The following is a 20,408-nucleotide window of genomic DNA, read 5'->3' as shown; positions in this document are numbered from 1 at the left end:
GATATTGGTGGGCTTTTTGTCAATTTGACCCATATCTAATTAGATTATTGTTGCAAGTGAGACAACTGTTTCTACAGCGACCTAATGTTCTGCCTATTATGTCCACATGATCTATAACCTTTTAAAATACTAGTGCGGGGAAGGAGAATACTGCACGGTAGCCCCGAGTCATAGATTCCTAACAGGTGGCAGCCTTTCACTTAGCAACATTTGTTACAGAATCCCAATGTTGAGTATATTAGAAAATATCAGGGGGCACTGTTTCCAGGGGAAATAAGTAAAGAGAATGGAAGAAGGCATAATCAACATAAATACATGCAGCTGGTCTGGGTTTATGAACTTGGAGAGATCCACAGCGCATTGGACACGACGTTTGCAATAATTTGTTGTTACCTGCAGCGCCACCTTATGACCTGCTTAAAATAAAGCAGCTGACCGTAAGACTGGAAGAACACATTCGAGAAAGTAAAAGCGTTTTTTGTCTTTGGATATTAAACTCACCGTAGAGTTAACAAAGGTGTAGTTATGGTGAAAGTATTAATTGTGATTTAAGTCTTGTACTTTTCCTGAAATCTGTTTGGGAAAATCATCCAAAGGAAAAGGACCTTGTGAAAGTCTATTATAGGGAATTCCAAAAGTATTTCTGGCATAGGGGAAACTATGTTAATCTGCTCTTAAGTAATAAAATAAAATCCTGTGTATGCATAGCTTATTTTGGACCCAAGCATTCCAAGATTGAATGCTCGCTGTGTAAATATATACAGATTTAAAAAAAGAAACATCCAGTATATTTTCATCTCCACCAGCTTTCCTTAAATTGCTCATTCCAAAATCATGGATATATTAGTATTGAGAAAATTAAATTCCAACTCCTAAGTAAATCAATTTTGCAGTGAAGGTGAATTGAATACTTATTTTTTGTACATTCATTACTGTAAAAAATGGACTCCTTAAACTAAAGCTTTAAATTTGAACTTCTGCTCATACTTGAGTTGGTGCTCTTTTGAATCTGAAAGTAATCAGCAATAGTTGATCAATTTAAATGAAGTGCATTCTAACTAACAAGATCCTTTTTCCTGAAAAGGTCATAATTATATTTTCTTCATGTTATCAACTTCGCTTATGATGACTGAAGTTGTGATTAGTTCACAAAGTGGAACTAATCTTTAACTCTATGCTTTCTTTTGAATTGTTTTTCAGCAAGTTATTTAGAAAAACAATCTTAAGTGTTTTGTCAATAGCATAACAAAGACATGCACACAAGCAAAGGCTTGTATACACATTCTGCCAAGGAATGTTGGCAGAAAACTGGCCTTGCAGATCCCACTTTGTCATGGAATCAGTGACAAGAGTTTCACATTTAGAGAGTCATAGAGTCAGGCAAGGGCTGATGCTACAGCTACACCACATCAAAGCACTCACTGGTACAGCTTTATGTGTAATAGGCTCTTGATATAATGCTTTCATGTTTGTCATCAGATTTGGAAAGATGGGCCAAGGCTGTAGGTGAAATGATATGGTTCGCAGCATTGGCTGGAGCTAGCTCCCTTAACAGGTGGTCACTGCCTGGGCGGAAAGGCAAGGGCATGTGAATCTCAAAATCTAGGCGTTCTTAAAAGCTTGCTAAAGATCTAAAGTTAAAAGCTCCTTCCAACTACTGGAGCCATTAGTGTGGTGGGAAAACACATCCCCAGACATGGTTTTCACTTCAGTCGGGACCATTGCTTTCTTCTGGTTTACTCATAGGGCTAATGGGAGGAGGCTTTGATGGCTCTCCAACCTATCACTGGAAGGCTGCCCTCAAGTTCCTGCTAGGCCCAATACTCAATTAATGGCCAGCCTCACACCAGAGAATAGTTCTGAGAATAGCTTATGTTGGGTTTGAATTGGCCTAACGTTTGTTCTCCTTTGTGGACTGCTTTGTCAATTCCCACGGAAGCTCAGCCCCAAGATGCTCACCCAGCCCCATCACAGTATGAAGGAGCAGTCTCGTGTCTAAACGATCTGAAGGGTGACATAAGCCACACCCATAACGGTGACAAAAGAAACCCCTACAGATGCTGAAAATCAGAAACACAGAATCAGAAATTGCTGGAAATACACAGCAGGTCTGGCAACATCTGTAAAGGGAGAGAGCAGGGCTAATGTTTTGGGATAGCAAGAACTGCAGATGCTGGAGTCAGAGATAACACAGTGTGGAGCTTGGGGAACACAGCAGGCCAGGCAGCAGCAGGGGAGCAGGAAAGTTGGCGTTTTGGGTCAGGATGGTCCAGACCCAAGACATCAACTTTCCTGCTCTTCTGACACTGCTGTGCTCCCGCAGTTCATAGAATCCCTGCAGTGTGGAAACAAGCCCACACCAAACATCCCGCCCAGACCCATCTAATCTACACATCCCTGAACACTGTGGGCAATTTAGCATGGCCAATCCATCTAACCTGCACGTCTTTGGACTGTGGGAGAAAACCGGAGAACCCGGAGGAAACCCATGCAGGCACTGGGAGAATGTGCAAACTCCGCACAGACAGTCGCCTGAGGGCAGAATCAAGCCCAGGTCCCTGGTGCTGTGAGGCAGCAGTGTGAACCACTGGGCCACTGTGCCACCCAGTTCTATGCTTTGCTAGTGCTTTGGAACTGGTTTTCTGGAGAAGGATCACTGGATCCGAAACTTTATTTAATTGCAACAGATGCTGTCAGACCTGTTGAGTTTCTCCAGCGATTTCTGATTTTGTTGCTGCTGTGATGACATGATGTAAATCTGTGGGCAGAACAGTTTAGGAACTCAAAAGAGTGGTAAGGGGAGCTGTTCAAATGCGAGGAGACAGAAGAAATATAGTTGCAGTTGGCGATAGTATAGTCAGCAGCAAAGGCAACAGTTCTGTGCAGTCAGAATTGAGAGTCCCAAAGGCTGTGTTACCTGTCTGGTGGCTGGGTTCAGGATATCTCAACTGGAGGAACTTGGAATGGGAGGGGAAAGATCCAAATAAAAACCGAAAGAAATGCGAATCCTATAAATCAGGAACCAAAACTAAGTTGCTGGAAAAGCTCAGCAGGCCTGGCAGCATCTATGAAGGACAAAAATCGAGTTCACGTTTCGGGCCCAGTGACCTTCCTCAGAAGGGGAAAAATCCAGTTGTGTTAGTACACATAGGTACCAACAATGTAGGTGGAATGAGGAAAGAGATTCTGCTGAGGAAGTATGAGCAGCTAGGGGCTAAATTAGAAATAAGAACCAAAAAGTTAATAATCTCTCCATTTCTACCAGAACCATGAGCAAATTGGCACAGGATTAACAAGATTTGTGGCTCCAAGACTAGTGTGGGAGAAATGAATCTGATTTTGTGGGACATAGGCACCAGTACTGACGAAAATGTACGGAAGTAGATGTTTGATCATACAGGTTCCATCTGATTCATCCAGAGACCAGAGTCCGCAGTTTTGGTCTCCTTATCGCAGGAAGTAAACTATTGCCAAAGAAAGAGTGAACAAAAGTTGATGAGACTTGTTCCTGAGATGACAGGACTATACTGTGAAGAGTGATTGGGTAAACTGGGAATGCATTTTGCAGGGCTTTGAAGAAAGAGAGTTCAAACCTAAAAAAATCCTTAGAGAGGGTTAAACAGGGTAAGTGCGGGGCTCTTGGGCTTGGAGCCTAGAATCAGGTGAGCTGATTCCAAAATAAGGGGGATGCCAACTTGAACATAGAACATAGAACAAGTCCGAGATGAGGAAATTTTTTTTCGACCCAGATAGTTATGAACCTTTGGATTTCTCTCCAAAGATGGCTGGAATCTTAGTCTTTGAATATATTTAAGGGAGAGATTGATAGATTCCTGATTACCAATGGCACGTGGGCCTAGAGTGATGAGGTGGATAAAAGACATTGACCTGTTTGATCTGCCATGACTATATTGAATGAAAAGGCAGATTTATGGGCAGAATGGCCTGTTTCTCTGCTCCTTTATCTACCTCAGCCATGCCAGTTGGTTCCATGTGTCGATCCCTTTTTGGTCCCTAATCGGCCCTGCTCCTCCATTTAACACTGTTTTACTCTTGATGTGTTAATAGATGATTTTAGGATTCCTCCTTACATTGGTTGCCAGTTCTTTCTCATAATCCCTGTATGCTTTTCAAATACCTTCCCTCTGAACCTTCTGAGCTCCTTTCGACTGTCAAATATATTTTCTACCTTACACTGCTCCAGGTTTGAACTAGTCGCTCTATTATAGGATGGGTATTATTAAGCTGGAGAGGGTTCGGAAGAGATTTACAATGTTTTTGAGTACAGAAGTTTTGAGTTATAAAGAAAGGCTGGGCTTTCTTTCACTGGACTGCGGGAAGTTGAGGGGTGACCTTAGAGACATTTATAAAATCGCAAGGGGTGCTGATAGGATTGATGGCGGGTCTGTTTTCCCTAGGATGGGGAATTTCAAAACTTGGAGGCATTTTTAAGGTGAGAAGAAAGGGATTTTAAAAAAAAGGTATGAGGGTAATTTTTTTACACCAATTTGAGTGTGGAATGAACTTCCAGAGGAAGTGGTGGATGTAGGCACAATGTCTAAAAGATACTTAGATAAGTGCATCAACAGGAAAGGTTTGGAGGGATACAGATCGTGGTCAGTCAGGTAGGGTAGTTTAGTTTGGGATTATTGTTGATAAGGGCTTGTCAGACCACAGGACTTGTCTCCCTGCGAACGCCTCTATGTCTCTGTGTATCTATGTCTCGAAGACTCGAGCGGGCAGTTGTGCTTCAATATAGAGGCAGTTGGTGAGAATTCTGGTCTTTAAAAATAGCTTGTCAACACTCACACAATTGCCTGCCCAATCATAAGCAGCATGTAATCGAGAGTGAGGGATCTTGTTGTCTAACAGTAGTATACTTACCTCCAACCTAGGAGGCCTGGGTTCAGGTCCCACCTGTTCCTATGGTGCATCAAAACATATCTGAACAGATTGCTTAGATCTAGGATGGTGTAATTGTTAAGAAACCCAAATATTGGCTAATTATTTTTGTAAATATAATGAGTGGCTAGCTGATTTCTGCTCCCACATACCTCGCATATTATGAAGGTGTGCTCAGAAAGAAGATCAGGTAAATTATAGTCACCTGACATATTTTACATGTTTCACTGCTGAGAACATACCCAGCGTGCAAACTCTAACCTTTCACGTCTATATAGAGATCTGAGAGCACAGCACAGGTAACTGCTACCATATCAGTTCATATGCAATCTCACAGAAACTAAGGACAAACACTGAAACATGAATACCTGATTAAGCCATATCGCTTATGATTCATGTAAGAGGCAATTCTGCCCACTTGAGTTCAGTGGCCCTCAAAGTCACAACTTGCAGGCTGAGGGAACTAGCAGTGTGATTAAAGCAAAGAAGATTTGTTTTGCTTTTTCCTTGCATCTACTGAGTCAACTTTTTGTATTCTTCTGAAATTTGGTCTGGTTAACAAAAGGACATCAGAGACATGAGTACTATTAAAAAAAAATGGAGTAGGCAAATTTATCTGTGCACTCCACTCTGGAATTCTACTCCAGAGAACAAGTTGAGTCCCCTGAATTTTTACTGCTAATTAATGATCAGATCTTTGGATTCTGTTCTGGCACAAGGCAAATGTTACATATTAATTCCCAGTTCAAGAGAGTTCCAAAAATGTTTGCATTGGCCTGAAAGTCCTCTCAAGTTAAGATGACGAGAATAAAACCAGGATGAAGGGTTCTAGTGAAGGGTCACTGGGCCAAAACATCAACTCTGTTTTCCCTCCACAGATGCTGCCTGACCTGCTTAGTTTTCCCAGCAATTTCAGTTTCATTTTAAGTATCTTAGAGCCATCTTTGTTTTCTTTTCAGAGGTTAGCCTGTGGTATCCTTCTAAAAAGCACAAACAACAGGACAATCAGAGCAAAGCCTCTCTTCTGAATGATAATGTTAAGTTCCCGTCTTAGATATTTTTTTTTCAACGTGCTGAAATGGGAATAGCTTCTCAAAGTTTTGCTGTAGCCCCTTTTGGTCTAAGACCAGTAATCAGGGCTGAGCCTAGATGTTTGTTACAGTTCTTCACCATGTCTTAAATTTGAAAAGAACAATGCATTCGAATGGCACCACATCTCTCAGCCACACATCAATGGGAGCCTTGGAGGCAGAAAGGACTGCAGACGCTGGAAGCTAGAGTCCAAAAATGTGGACGTGGTAGAGCACACCAGGTCAGACATCTCTCAAGGAGCAGGAAGTCAATGTTTCAGGTCCAAAACTTTTGGTTCTGACCCAAAATATTGACTTCCCTGCTCCTCAGATGCTGTCTGACCTGCTGTGCTTTTCCAGCCCCACATTTTCAATGGGACCCTTCATGCGTTATGAAATGAACTGCAGCCTATTCTAAACCTGCATTTCCATTCAAGTTTGCAGTTCGCTGCACCTCTTCTCTCGGAATTCCTGTGATGCAATAGCAATGAAAGTATTGTTCTGACACTCAATCCAGAATTAATTCTTACAGCTACAGAAACTGCAGGTACAATGTTGTAAATGCTGTTGAAGAGAAGCATGTGTGCCCAAAGCAAACATCTTCTGATTTGTTCAGGTAGGACTGGTGAGTATGAAAAATGACTCATTGGGTCACATACTGTGGAGAAATATGATGACTTTAAAATGCAGCCTTTAATGAAAAAAAAGCAACAGGATGAAAACAAAAACAGAAGCAGAGAAATGCTCATAGTCCTAAAGCAAAATTCAACAGCATTTTTCCTGCCATAGGCTACAAGCTTGATTTATGAGCCATATGAAGGTAGGCCAGATATTGCCATTTCTGCTCTTCTTACTCTATTAACATATGTTTCTTTACTTCTGATATTCTTACAGATGAGTCGTCGTTCCCCCCCCCACCCCCCCCGCCATAACCTTGAATGATTTCACTTTCTGTCTGATCCAGTTGTGTTTACGATAACGAGCTCCAGGATCAAATGTAGATGTAAATTCCTTGCAGCTCTGCATCAACCTTCTTCCTCCACAGGACATTTCTCCCATTTTTGAGCAATGATAGTGCGCTACACGATTAGGAAACGCCATTAAATAATCATTGAATAGGTTTCCATGAAAATAATATGATGCACTCATGTGTTATAACGTACAGGTGGATAGCTGAAATTACAAGAAACTTTGGATTAACAAACTTTTTGTATGGAAGTATTTCCCATTCCAAGCCATAATTTTATGTTTACATATTGTATCTGTGGTTACCCTTCTTATGCTTTGCACCTGAATGGAGCCAGGACTGAGTTCCTTATGGACATTTCACTAAAGGGAAAATCACCATAGTCTTAATGAGACTGAGGTAACTAGCGCTGGATTTGACCTAAGGGTCACTGTACCTCAAGTAATGAGAGAAGTGGAGAAGAAGAGCCCTTCATGGTAACTTCAGAGAGTGCTGGAATTGAATTCACATTGCTAGCATAACATTGGATTGCAAACCAATCACGCAACCAACTGAGCTAACCACCCAGCTGATGGTTTACGGATTTTGATGGGAATTTTAAAAAAATCATACTCAGAATGTGGGCATTGCTGTCTAGGCCAGCTTTTATTGCCTATCCCTAATTGCCCAGAGGGCAGTTAAGAGCCAAGCACATGGTGGTGGATCTGGAGTCACATGTCGGCCAGACTAGGTAAAGATGGCAGTTTCCTTCCCTCACAGACATTAGTGAACCAGATGGGTGCTTTTCTGACAATTCACAATGGATTCATGTTCATCATTAGACCCTCGATTCCAGATTCTTATTGCATTCAAATGTTGTGGAGGGATTCAAACCTGGGTTCACAGAACATTACCTGGGTCACTGGATTGACACTCCAGAGGCCACATCACTGGGCCATTGCCTCCCAATTTAAACTAAATATGTAGGATTGTGGGAACCAGGAAGGAATACCAGAGAGGACTATCAAGGAGCACAAAATGCTGGGAGAGACGGATAGCACAATATAGAAAATAGGAAGTTAATAGATTGATGTGGGATAAGGAAAATATTCAAATATTCTAATCTAGGGCTTCGGTATATTTATGTGAATGCACAAGGTATAAAATTGTAAATAAGACTGGTGAGTTACAGACACAGATTGCAATGTAGAGTTAAGGTGTTGTGACTATAACAATGAACTGGCACAAGTAAAAGCAAGACTTGGCATTAAGTATTCCTGAATATGAGGTGTTCCGAAGGATAGAAAGGAGGAGGGTGGCAGTATTGATTGAGAGCATTGCAGTGCTGGAAAAAAATAATGTTGCCAGCATTCAGGGATAGAATCAATTTGGTTAGAGCCAAGGAACAGAAAAGGTGCAATCTCATGCCTAACTTCATCTACACGCTAACAACTGGTGGGCAAGGTAAGTAGGAACAGTATAGAAGGTCTAGGTGGGAAGCTGGTTGGAGATTCAGAACAGTTTTGATGGGCTGAATGGTCTAATTCTGCACTGTAGGGATTCTACTTGAAATAAAACCAATGTGCATTGTACAATTTTAAGTCAGGTAGATGCACCAAGTCATCATGCACATCTGGAGAACTGAAGCAAACAGCATACACTGAATGGCCTCCTTCTGCACCCCCCAGCAAATTCTGTGATTCAGCTGCAAGGGATTGTGGCACTCAGATCAATTATCAGATTGGTGTTAGTGGTGTTTATAATCAAATCTGGAAGTGCACCATTGGGAAGTAGGGCATTTGTTAGTTTTTAGGATGTGCATTGTGCACTATTTGGGCCTCAGAGATTTTAGATCAGTGTGTGGTTATTTTTGAGGTTTCATGTCAATGGGATTGCTTACCCTAGCTGTCACTGGGCAATGTTATTTCAGAAGCAAGTTTTCTGTGGAATTACAGTTTCACTGCGTGCAGGCACAGGAAGACACTTAGGCAGTTTTGGTCTCACTGTTCCAGAAGTGATCATCATGACCACCTGAAACCAGTCTCATTTTTGACCTTGTGCTCTGGTTTTGCTCATAGTTAATGCAAGAGTGATGCCAAGGCATTTCTGCTTAGGCTCATGGATGAGTAGTCATGATTAGATTCCCTACAGTGTGGAAACAGGCCCTTTGGCCCAACAAGTCCACACCGCCCCTTGAAGCGTCCCACCGAGGCCCACCCCCCCCATAACCCACACACCCCTGAACACTATGGGCAATTTAGCATGGCCAATCCACTTAGCCTGCACATCTTTTGACTGTGGGAGGAAACCCACGCAGGCACAGAGAGAATGTGCAAACTCCACACAGACAGTGACCCGAGGCTGGAATCGAACCCGGGTCCCTGGTGCTGTGAGGCTGCAGTGCTAACCACTGAGCCACCCGTGCCGCCCTAGAGGAATGAGCATGAAATTCTTCCCTGAACTTGAAGTCGATCAGGTGTAAGAGTGAAACAACAGCCTTGGAGCATCTGATCAAAGTCTCCAGAGGTCTCCAAAGAACATAGGCCTTCAGTGAATGTTTCTCAATGTCCTGAAATCCCTTAGACTGAAAAAGCAAGAGTCTAGTCTACAGAATATGTAAAGGCTGTGACTTTGCAAAAGGTTATTCACTGGTGTATGTTGAACAGAGCTGATGTAATGACCAATCTCAATGGGAATTCGTTGTTGATTACTTATGGACAACTGATTTGATCTCCACGATGTAAATTGATTAGTCATAGGGTTTTTCAACAGCAGGTGATGTTTGGGATGTTTCAGCAGTATACCCGGGCACTACACTGTGCTATCAACACAAAATAAATCAACAAAGGCAGTTCTTGACTTTGTACAGGTTTTTACAACCTGTAGACGAATGTTAAAATAAAGCACTCGGGCTCTGACTAAAGGACTTCACATCAAGCAGTAAAAGGTCACTGGAAAAAATCAAATAATTTGGAGAGTTCGACCCAATAAAAAATGCATCAAACAGTTTCTGGGACTAGATGAATTTAAATACCTTACCAGTTCTGTTCAAAATAGACTACCAGAACATAACAAATCCTATCACAAACTTGTTTACTTATTATCATTGAAATGGGTGGGTTCAGACATATTTTGCAAATATATAACTGTAATGAGTTAAACTGGGAGCAGGATTCAGACTGCACTGGCCAATTGTTTAGATTTTATGGCCAAAATTTCCTTGGTGCCTTTGGGGCTGTTATATTTGTGATGGAGCAAGATTTCTGCCAGCTGGCTCCTGGTTTTTCTGATCTTATCAGAATTCCTAAGGTCTCAGTGTGTACATAAAGAGGCTAAGAGCCTGCAGCCCTTATGGCACAGGAACAGAGATGGTTACCACCTTACAGAAACTTTCAAAGGATGTTTTTTTCAGTTTTGCATCTTCCCCTCTGCTGTCAATCCTCAGGAAGCCTTTGGTTTCATCAGTTTCTCAGCTTCTGAAACCTTCAGCAATGCTGAATGCCAGAGAAGCACAAATTTTCTTGCACCCAGTTTTGTGGAGAGCATGACACAGCCCTGGCACTTTGTCACATGATTTGGATGCATGTATACCGACCTACAAAAGATTTAAGATTTAGTGGTTTGAAAATATAGAACCCACTGTAATCGAATCCAACTCACCTGCTCCACATATGGTTCTCAATTGCAGAAAGGTCTGATGAAATTTGTCTTTGTGTATTGTGACTTAAATTAAAGAGATGCTACCAGGTATAACTGGCCAAAACCTTCTTATTTTCAAACTAACCTTTCTGTTTCTTGTTAATATCCTGAATGTTTGTAATTACTTACTTGTTTCTGTCGTGATTGCAATGAGATCAGCTGGATGAACCTCATCAAATTTGACAACTCTGGGTTTATACTTGGTGGAGTTTAGAAGGATGAGAGATGGATCTAATTGAAACTTACAGAATACTGAAAGCGTGGTCATTGGAAAGATATTCCACTTAGCAGGAGAGACTAGAACCCAGGGGCACAGCCTTACAGTAGAGGGAAGACCCTTTAGAACAGAGATGAGGAGAAATTTCTTCAGCCAGAGAGTGGTGAATCTTTGGAATTCATTGCCACAGAAGGCTGTGGAGGCCAGATCATTGAGCATATTTAAGACAGAGCAAAATAGATTCTTGATTGTCAAGGAATTCAAAGGTTAGGGAGAGAAAGCGGGAGAAAAGAGTTAAGAAACTTAGCAGCCATGATTGAATGGCTGAGTGGCTTAATTTCTGCTGCTATGCCTTATGGTCTTATTGTGAGTTCCCTGATTGGGACTGTTAATCTGGTCCAATCAGGGAGCCCTGTCTGACAGATATAAACAGGAGCACCAGAAGTTCTGAGATAATAGGAACGGCAGATGCTAGAGAATCCAAAATAACAAGGTGTGGAGCTGGAGGAACACAGCAGGCCAAGTAGCATGTTAGGCGTAGGAAAGCTTACGTTTCAGGCCTAGACCCTTCATCAGAAATGGGGGAGGGGAACAGGGTTCTGAAATAAATAGGGTGAGAGGGGGAGGCGGATCGAAGATGGATAGAGGAGAAGATAGGTAGAGAGGAGACAGACAAGTTAAAGAGGCGGGGGTGGAGCCAGTAAAGGTGAGTGTAGGTGAGGAGGTAGGGAGGGGATAGGTCAGTCCAGGGAGGACAAACAGGTCAAGGGGACGGGATGAGGTGGTTAGTAAGTAAGAAATGGGGGTGCGGCTTGAGGTGGGAGGAGGGGATAGGTGAGAGGAAGAACAGGTTAGGGAGGCGGGAATGAGCTGGGCTGGTTTTGGGATGTGGTTGGGGGGGTAGATATTGAAACGTGGGAAGTCAGAGGTTCTGTTCACTCTGACCCCTGGTCCAGAGGAAGCCAGACCAAAGTCAAGTATTGCGCATGTTTAATAAAGGGTGACTTGGTAACAGAATACCGGCCTCTGTGGAGTTATTTCAGCGGTGACGAGAAAAAAAATAAATTCACTCCTGAATAAATTCAGTCACAACAGTTATTGTGAACCTGACGTTTCCTGAGGCACCAGATACTGATACCTTTCAAGAGCTGATGGATTTAATTCAGGAATATTACAATCTCACACCTCCTCTAATTCTGAGACACTAAGATTTTTGACGAGGTTAGGATGAATGGCAGAGGCATGTGACTTTGGTTTATCCCTTGATGAGATGCTGAGAGACCATTTGGTGTGTGGCATTAATGATGTAATGCAAAGTCATGCAAAGGTGCCTGCTAGCTGAAGCTCAACTGGACTTCAAACAGGCACTATGCCTGGCTTTATGACTGGAAAACATGGCAAAGTGGAGCATATGAGTGCAGAGTATTCTGATGGAAGTGGACACCCTCACCAGGCTGACCGTGCTACTACTTGAGTGTAGACAATTGCATAGCCTCACTCAGAACACATCCTGAACACAGGGACTCTAGGTCAGCCCACAGCAATACCCTAAGAGAAAGCTAAGCCTCGACTAAGAGGTTAAAATTTTCTTCAGGATCCCGGCCGACACACCACAGTGGTTGCTGCTGGTATGCAGATTGAAGGCACCAAAACAGTCTCAGTAGGTCTAAACTGAGTAATACAACTCATAAGCCAGTATCCAGGAGAGTGCTATCCTGAAAAGGCCACCTACATCTGGCTTGGAACAGCTAAGTTGCTTAGTAACATTGAAAGCAGAAGCAAATCAAAATCAATGTTGGTTAAATGGTCACATGGTTCTAATGTAGTTTGATGCCAGTGCATTTGTATCAGTGATTACAGAAACAAGTCTTTAACAACAGTTGGTCTGGACTCCAACCCTTAAGCTTGCATAAGAACTCAGTTAGACTGAGAACTGATACTATTAACAGATTAAGGGTACAACTTCAGTTCTGGTCACTTTTGAGAAGCACCTGGCTCAGTTACCGCTCATTGTAGTAAAATGTTTGAGCTCCAGCCTGATGGGACAAAATTGGTTGACAAAGATTCACCTTGAATGAGTTCAACGTTTTTTCAATTAGAAAATGGCTGCCTGAGTGAAGTCCTGATTGAACACCCAGGCATTTCTCAGGAAGGTCGAGGGACTATCGAAGGAGCCAAGGCCACCTTGTATGCTGGCCAAGAAGCAATTCCATAATTCTGCAAGATCTACCCACAGCCACTTGGCTGATGAGCAAAAGTAGAGGCAGAAATCAGGAGGTTGGAAAGTGAAAGTATCATCAAATCAGAACACTTTGTGGAATGGACGGCACCACTTGGACTGATTGTGAAGTCCAACAGATTGGTTCGCCTTTGTAGGCATTTTACACAAACGATAAACTGTTTGTAGCAGCTGAATAAATAGCCAATCCCTCGCATATAGGACTTGTACGCAAAGCTGTTGGGGAGGGCATTCCTGTCCTTCACAAACCTGAACATGAGCTATGTGTGCTTACAATTGTGGTTAGATAAGAATTCCCAGAAGTACACTACAAATAATACCAATGTGGGTTGTATCAATACATGTGGCTGCCATTGGGATGTCCTCAGCCTGTGCCACTTTTTCAAGGACAATAGAGAACACTTTACAAGGGCTACTCCAGATTGCCATTTATCTAGATGATGTGCTAATAGCAGGGAAGACCAGGTAAGACCAGGGAAAGAGCACTTAGAGAACTTGGACATAGTACTTAGTTGTTTCTCCATGGAAGGCATATACTTTGTGATGGAAAAATGCATGTTCTAGGAATCCCAAGTGACCTACTAGCGCTACAGAGTTGACAAGACCAGATTACACATGTTGGAAGATAAAGTGAGGGTGATCAAAGGTGTCCTGGCTCCCAGTTCTGTACTGGAGATTAGGTCTTTCCTTGGATTGGTGAATTATCACGGGGCATTCATGCATAAATCTTAGCTGTCATCCTGGCACCTTCCATCTGCTATTGACAAAGAGTCAATCTTGGAAATTGTCTCATAGCCAAGACATTGCCACGAAAGATGTGAAGAAGCCATCATTGTCTAACTCCCACCTGGGTCATCCAGACATTTCCAAAATGAAGTCATTGGCGAGAGGGTATATCTGGTAGTCAGAATTGGATGCAGACATAACTGCTTTGGTGACCAGTGCCCAGAATGCCAACAAGGACAAAAATTATCTCCAGCAGCTTTCCCATATTCATGGGAATGGCTGGGTAAACCCTCGACTTGGTTTCACGTCAACTATGCAGGTCCTTTCATGGACTCAAAGTTCTTAGTAATTGTGGATGGCCACTCAAAGTGGTTCACTGTGCATAGAATTCAATCATCAAACATGGAGACAAATACAAAAGCTGCTTGCAGCTTTTGCAATTCACAAGTTCCCAACAGTGTTGATCACTGACAATGGGTTATCTTTTACCAGCAGGGAATTTGATTACTTCCTAAAGTTGAATGGCATTCGGCATAAAAGGACAGCTCCGTCCCATCAGTAGTCTGGTGGAAAGAGTAGTTCAAACTTTGAAGGCAGGCTTATAGAAACAGACTACAACTTCACACAATACCAAACTGTCCCATTTCCTTTTTGATTACCAGACCACCCCTTGTGCAACTACAGGGGTGGCTCCAGCAGAGTTGTGGGAGAAGATTCTGCACCAGATAAAATTTAATATTCCTGGGCCTGGGGCATTTTTTGGGGGTGGGGGGGGGGGAAGAGAGGTAAATTGCATGAGGCATGTCAATGCCAGGCTCAAGACCCCTCTAGGCAAGAGAGGTCATTTACTTCAGGGGATGAAATTTTGTGCCCAAACCACAGATACAGCCCTGTATGGGTAACAGGCATGGTCAATACGAGGTCAGGTTCTGTGGCATACAAAGTTTGGGTAGGTAAGGTGGTCCTGAACAAGCACCTGGACCACATGAAAGCTGCAAACTCATAAATGGGCCAGGGCAAATCCTTGCCCTTTAGCACTGAAACCCGTGAGTTCTCTCCCTCTGCCTAATGTCCAAGAGATCTTGGATTCTGAGATGACCATAGCAGATGTCGCAGCTTTGATACTGTTACCACTGAAGAAGTGGATGAATATTTTTCTGAGACATTCTGAGCAAAAGAGGTGGGCTATGGTTTGGTACACACCACCACAACTGAGGCTGAGTTGGAGGAACCAGGTCTGGTGTGAAAATGACACAGAAGAGACTACAAGAAAAAGAACTGGCCCACGTCACTAGACTCAGAGTTGGACAGGAGGGGCATATTGTGATTGTAACAAGGTCAGCCAAGTGGACATCAGAGAATATGAGTTCCCTGATTGGGGTTGTTAATCTGGTCCAATCAGGGAGCCCTAGCTGACAGATAGGAACAGGTTCTGTTCACTCTGAGAGCTGGCTCTGAGGAAGCGGGACCGTGTCTGTCAAGGAGCTTCCATGTGTAAATAGAAGGTGACTTGGTGATGAAATACCAGCCTCAGTGGAGCTATTTCAGTTTTTTGTTCACAGATGTGAAAATGAAGAGCTTGCCAAGTTATTAAGAAGTTTATATTTATTTTCATTAGAAAGCTGAAATAACATGATTGTTTATTTTTCATTCACAAGCATGGTACATTATGCATGTTACATTGTTTGATTCACAACAACTTTAAATATTCAGACAAATTTTAAAAAGTTGATTTGTCGCTCTTTGTTCTCTTTCCCTTCAGCAGCTTTTTATCTTTCTGATGGTTCTCCATAAACAGTTCCCATGCTAAAGCAGTGCCTCTTTGAAGGACTTGCTGTCCCTTGGTAATTGTTACATTTAACTGGTTCAATGCTCCTTCTTTCAATTGAGGCATTTCATCAAACGATTTCCATTGAAGATGGTGTGGAACATTAATTATAAGCTGTTCAGGTTGCCTTTGTACGTATAACTCAATTCCATCAGTCAGTTTGTTTGCAATCTGTTCCAAGAACCTAAATAGGTATTCAGTAAATTGGATCCAGTTTTCAATAAACCAATCAAATGAGTAATTTCCTTGAGCAATCAGGTTTTCATATCTTCCACTTAAGTAAACAACAGCTTCATCTAATTTAGTTTTTATTGTCCGTTTATATGTAGTTGTGTGCTTCTTGATGTCTGCAAATATATCACCCAACTCTTTTTTGGTTACTTGAAAATAGTCAGGAATTATTTTTTCACTAATTTCTTGAAAGTAAGCATGCTTATCCTTGAAATAGTTATTGAAAAATGCTGTAGAATTTGCCACGAATTTTGTTGCTTCATGCTTCAAATTACTGGCACTTCTAATACTGGCATTAATTAATTTTGGACCCTTCTCTTTTATAAACTCCATTAGTCTGTTCAACAACTCAATTAACTTTTCTTCAATTTCTTTGCACTTTTCCGTACAGCTAAACCAGGATTGAGGGACATATTTATCAAAAAATGACTTCACGTGGGATCCTACTTCCCGAATCTTTTCTGGAAGGAGGACTTGGTTTTCTTCAACAACCTTTAGAAGGTATTCTTTCAAATGACCTGCAACTGTTTGCAACTTATCTGCATAGGCAAGATTTACAGTTTCATTGTACAACTGGTTTACTTTTGCTTTCACAGATTTGAAGTTCACACTCATTAATTCTGCCTGTGTAATGCCTTTTAGATATTGTTCAATGTCAAGACTATCAATGAACCTCACAAGTTCAAGCAACTGGATTTCAACTTGTTTAAGAAATGTACTCAAGTGAGAAAGTATCTCTGAAGCTTTAACAATTGTATCATTAATAGGGAACCTCATCTCAAACCGTTTTGCATATTTGACTGCATCTCTAAGATCTATTTCGATAAAGTTATTGAAGTTGTTGATAAATTGCTTTGCCTGCTTCATGGTTTTATTGTAAAGCTGTTGCCCTGTAAACTGATCAGCAAGTCCAGGCAGGTGCAACTTGGTGTATTTTAGAAACTTAATTGCTTCATTAATTAATTCATTCAACTTATTTTGATACTCTTTCATTAAATTTGAGATCATGTCCAATAATTCGGTAATCTTTTGCTCAAAGTCTACATTTGTTACTTTGGCTGCGGCTCTCTTGTATAATTTCTTTGTTTTCTCTTTCAGCAATTGATAGTTTGAAGTGATATTATCAACTGTAGACTGGAGATGATCATCTAATTCTTTAAGGCCATTGATTGTTTTTTTGTATAGTTTGTCAACATTCTGTTTCATCAAGTCTTTGGCTTTTGAGGAGACAACACTCATTTCTATTCCGAGATGTTCTTTGTGATACTTGTTTACACAATTATAGACAGCTTGAATCATCTTGGGCGTTCTCTCCTTCAGGCCATTCACCATATCTGTGGTAACATTATTACTCCAGTTGAACTCCACTTGAATATATTCCGGATTCTCCAGTGAAACTTTACTGTCCAAAATAACTAAGTCAGAAGATTTCTGTGAAAATAAAATTATGTACATTTAAATTGAATGCAAAATCCATGAGTACGCTTAAAGGATAGAAATGACAGATCCAGGCAATTCAGCAGTCCCTCCTAAACATCTATTGTTGTCCATTGTACATTGTACATTTATATTTTACACTGTACATTGCATTCAGAGTAAGAGTAGACCTCTTGATGGGGAGGAGTATCTTCATTCAGAGCTGGTCAATCTTTGGGACTCTTTACCAGAGTGCATTCATGAAATATATTCAAGACAGAGGTTGATAGATTTCTAAATATTCAAGGAAATAAGGAATCTGGGGATTTGTGGGGAAAAGAGGGTTGAGGCAGAGATCAGACATGATCAGGGTGAATGACAGAGAAGGCACACGGATGTATAGAAAACAGGAGCAGGAGCAGGCCATTCGGCTCTTTGTGCCTACTTCACGATTCAGTATGACCATGCCTGATCATCCAACACAATACCTGTTAACAAAGTGTGGAGCTGGATGAACACATCAGGCCAAGTAGCATCTTAGGAGCAGGAAAGCTGATGTTTTGGGCCAAAACCCTTCATCAGAAATGGAGGAGGGGAAGAGGGTTCTGAAATAAATCAGGAGAGAGGGGGCGGTGGATCAAAGATGGATAGAGGAGAAGATAGGTGGAGAGGAGACAGACAAGTTAAAGAGGCAGGGATGGAGCCAGTAAAGGTGAGTGTAGGTAGGGAGGAGATAGGTCAGTCCAAGGGAGGATGGACAGGTCAAGGGGGCGGGATGATGAAATGGAGGTGCGGCTTGAGGTGGGAGGAGGGGATAGGTGAGAGGAAGAACAGGTTGGGGAGGTGGGGATGAGCTGGGCTGGTTTTGGGATGCAGTGGAGGAAGGGGAGATTTTGAAGCTTGTGAAGTCCATATTGATACCATATGGCTGCAGGGTTCCCAAGCGGAATATGAGTTGCTGTTCCTGCAACCTTTGGGTGGCATCATTGTGGCAGTGCAGGAGGCCCATGATGGACATGTCATCTAAAGAATGGGAGGGGGGAGTGGAAATGGTTTGCGACTGGGAGGTGCAGTTGTTTATTGTGAACTGAGCGGAGGTGTTCTGCAAAGCGGTCTCCAAGCCTCCGCTTGGTTTCCCCAATGTAGAGGAAGCCACACCGGGTACAGTGGATACAATACACCACATTGGCAGATGTGCAGGTGAACTGTTCCCAATTTTCCCCTATTCCTTTGATGCCTTTAGTCCCAAGTGCTATATCTAAGTCCTCCGTGAATTCATTCAATGTTTTGGCCTTGACTGCTTTCAATGGCAGCAAATTCTACAGGCTCACCACTGTCTGGGTGCAGAAATTTCTCATCTCAGTCCAAAATGGTTTATCCCACATCCTTAGACTGGGACCCCTGGTTTTGGGCTCCACACGCAAGAAACATCACCCTGTCTAGTCCTGCTAGAATTTTATAGATTTCCAAGAGAAACCCCTCATTCTTCTCAACTGCAACGAATATAATCCCAACCAATTCAACATTTCCTCATATGTTGGTTACTCAAGGGATCCCAGGCTCTAAGAACAAGGGACTTACTTTCACTCCTAATTTATGTTATTCTGTGGAAGGGCTGTGAATGGAAATATTAAGATGTATAGGCTACAAACTTTGATTTAAGGCATTCACTTCATGCATCGCACTTATAAGAATGCAGTCACTTACCGGTTTATGGACATACAGCTTTGCATACAGGACATTTGACTTTTTCTTTTGGACTATCATTCCTAAGAATCCAGCAGATGGAGAGGAGACTGATGAAGAAACTCTACCATTATTCTCCTGCCACCGAACGCTCAGGTCTGTGAATGTTGGGCTCTTGACATCTATTCGCAGTGAACTTGGTAGTCTGATACAGAAAAATTTAAAAAATACATAAATTGTTTACTGTCTAACAATGCAGCAGCATAATTCACTTCTGAAGGGGCAAAAGAAACAAATACTGGTTCTACATTTATGCATTGGCAGATCACAACTTGCAGAACTTGAACTTTATAAAGGACATGTGATCGACTATGCCTATTAGATGAAAAGCAAAAAGTCCATTAATCCGTTAATAGGCAGAACTGAGAGAAGTTCAAACAAACCACAATTCAATTTATTGGTGTGCAGATGCCAGATCAAAACCAAATATTATCTTAAAATCAAAAGGTTTTAGGTCTGCAAATACAAAGGTGAGCTAGCTCATAGATTTATCGTATGAGAATAAATGTATAAGTTATAGAACTACAGAACAATTTATAGTTCAAGTAACATTTTAAGGCAGCGAAAACAAGCATTATTCCATTTCCCATGTCCTAAATTTCTTTTCTAATTCAGTTATGGTTAAAAGAAATCTTGCTATATTGGTCCAATCTAAACAATTGCCATTTGATGCACCAAAGCAGAACTTCCTGTTTCTGCAGGAGACACAGAATCCTTGTAATATAACTCACTTGGTTCTTCTTCATACTGCAGTCAATGTGGATGGCAGTAGAATGGGTAGCTAATCAATTAACTGTTCATTTTATGATCCTTACTATAGCTGTACATTCTGCACTAAACATGAAAATAAAATTTGTTTTGGATTTGCTGGAAACTGGTGATATGACTTTGCATGTAACTCCTTCCTACATAGCTGGGAATTCTACATAGGTAACTGACACCTCAACGTATTATTGGTTGTCATTCAAATGAGCAGCTAGAGATAAAACTTAGCTTTTAATTTCTACCAGAGGATTCATTCACCAAATATTTAAGGACACTTTCTGGTAATGAAGCACATTTACACTCTCAGACAGCTTATCACATAAAAAATTAATTAAAATAGACATCTTACCCCAAATACTTAAAAGTACAATTCTGTTGCCAGTTGACACTTAAGTCAGGATGGGAAAATTCGTATGTTTCAAGAAGTTTGTAGGTATTATCAATACTATTTAAAGCTATGGTTGCTGTAAAAAGTGAGAAAAAACTTTCAAAATACATGCAAAGTGTTATCTATTATATGCTATAACTAAATTATTCCATAAAAATACATTGAATCTTCTGATATTTTAAACTCAATCATGTTAATAATTTAAATAAGCAAAATAAATTATTCCTGATAACTT

General features: G+C 41.5%; 1 protein-coding gene across 1 annotated transcript in view; it reads right to left on the bottom strand.

Annotated features, from left to right (window-relative positions):
• Positions 1-15,386: 15,386 nt before the first annotated feature.
• The window catches only part of apoba (apolipoprotein Ba), a 55,847-nt gene continuing 50,825 nt past the window's right edge, over positions 15,387-20,408 (bottom strand). The window contains exons 27-29 of the mRNA XM_048531570.2: positions 20,135-20,249; positions 18,982-19,165; positions 15,387-17,289 (exon numbers count right to left, since the gene is read on the bottom strand). Coding sequence (XP_048387527.2) covers positions 15,520-17,289; positions 18,982-19,165; positions 20,135-20,249 — 2,069 coding nt within the window. The 3' untranslated portion in view covers positions 15,387-15,519. The remainder of the gene's footprint in view (positions 17,290-18,981; positions 19,166-20,134; positions 20,250-20,408) is intronic.

Source organism: Stegostoma tigrinum, chromosome 4 (assembly GCF_030684315.1).
Source record: "Stegostoma tigrinum isolate sSteTig4 chromosome 4, sSteTig4.hap1, whole genome shotgun sequence".
Lineage (NCBI taxonomy): Eukaryota > Metazoa > Chordata > Chondrichthyes > Orectolobiformes > Stegostomatidae > Stegostoma > Stegostoma tigrinum.
The sequence above is the reverse complement of the archived record's forward strand: the minus strand, read 5'-3'. Positions and strand labels throughout refer to the sequence as shown.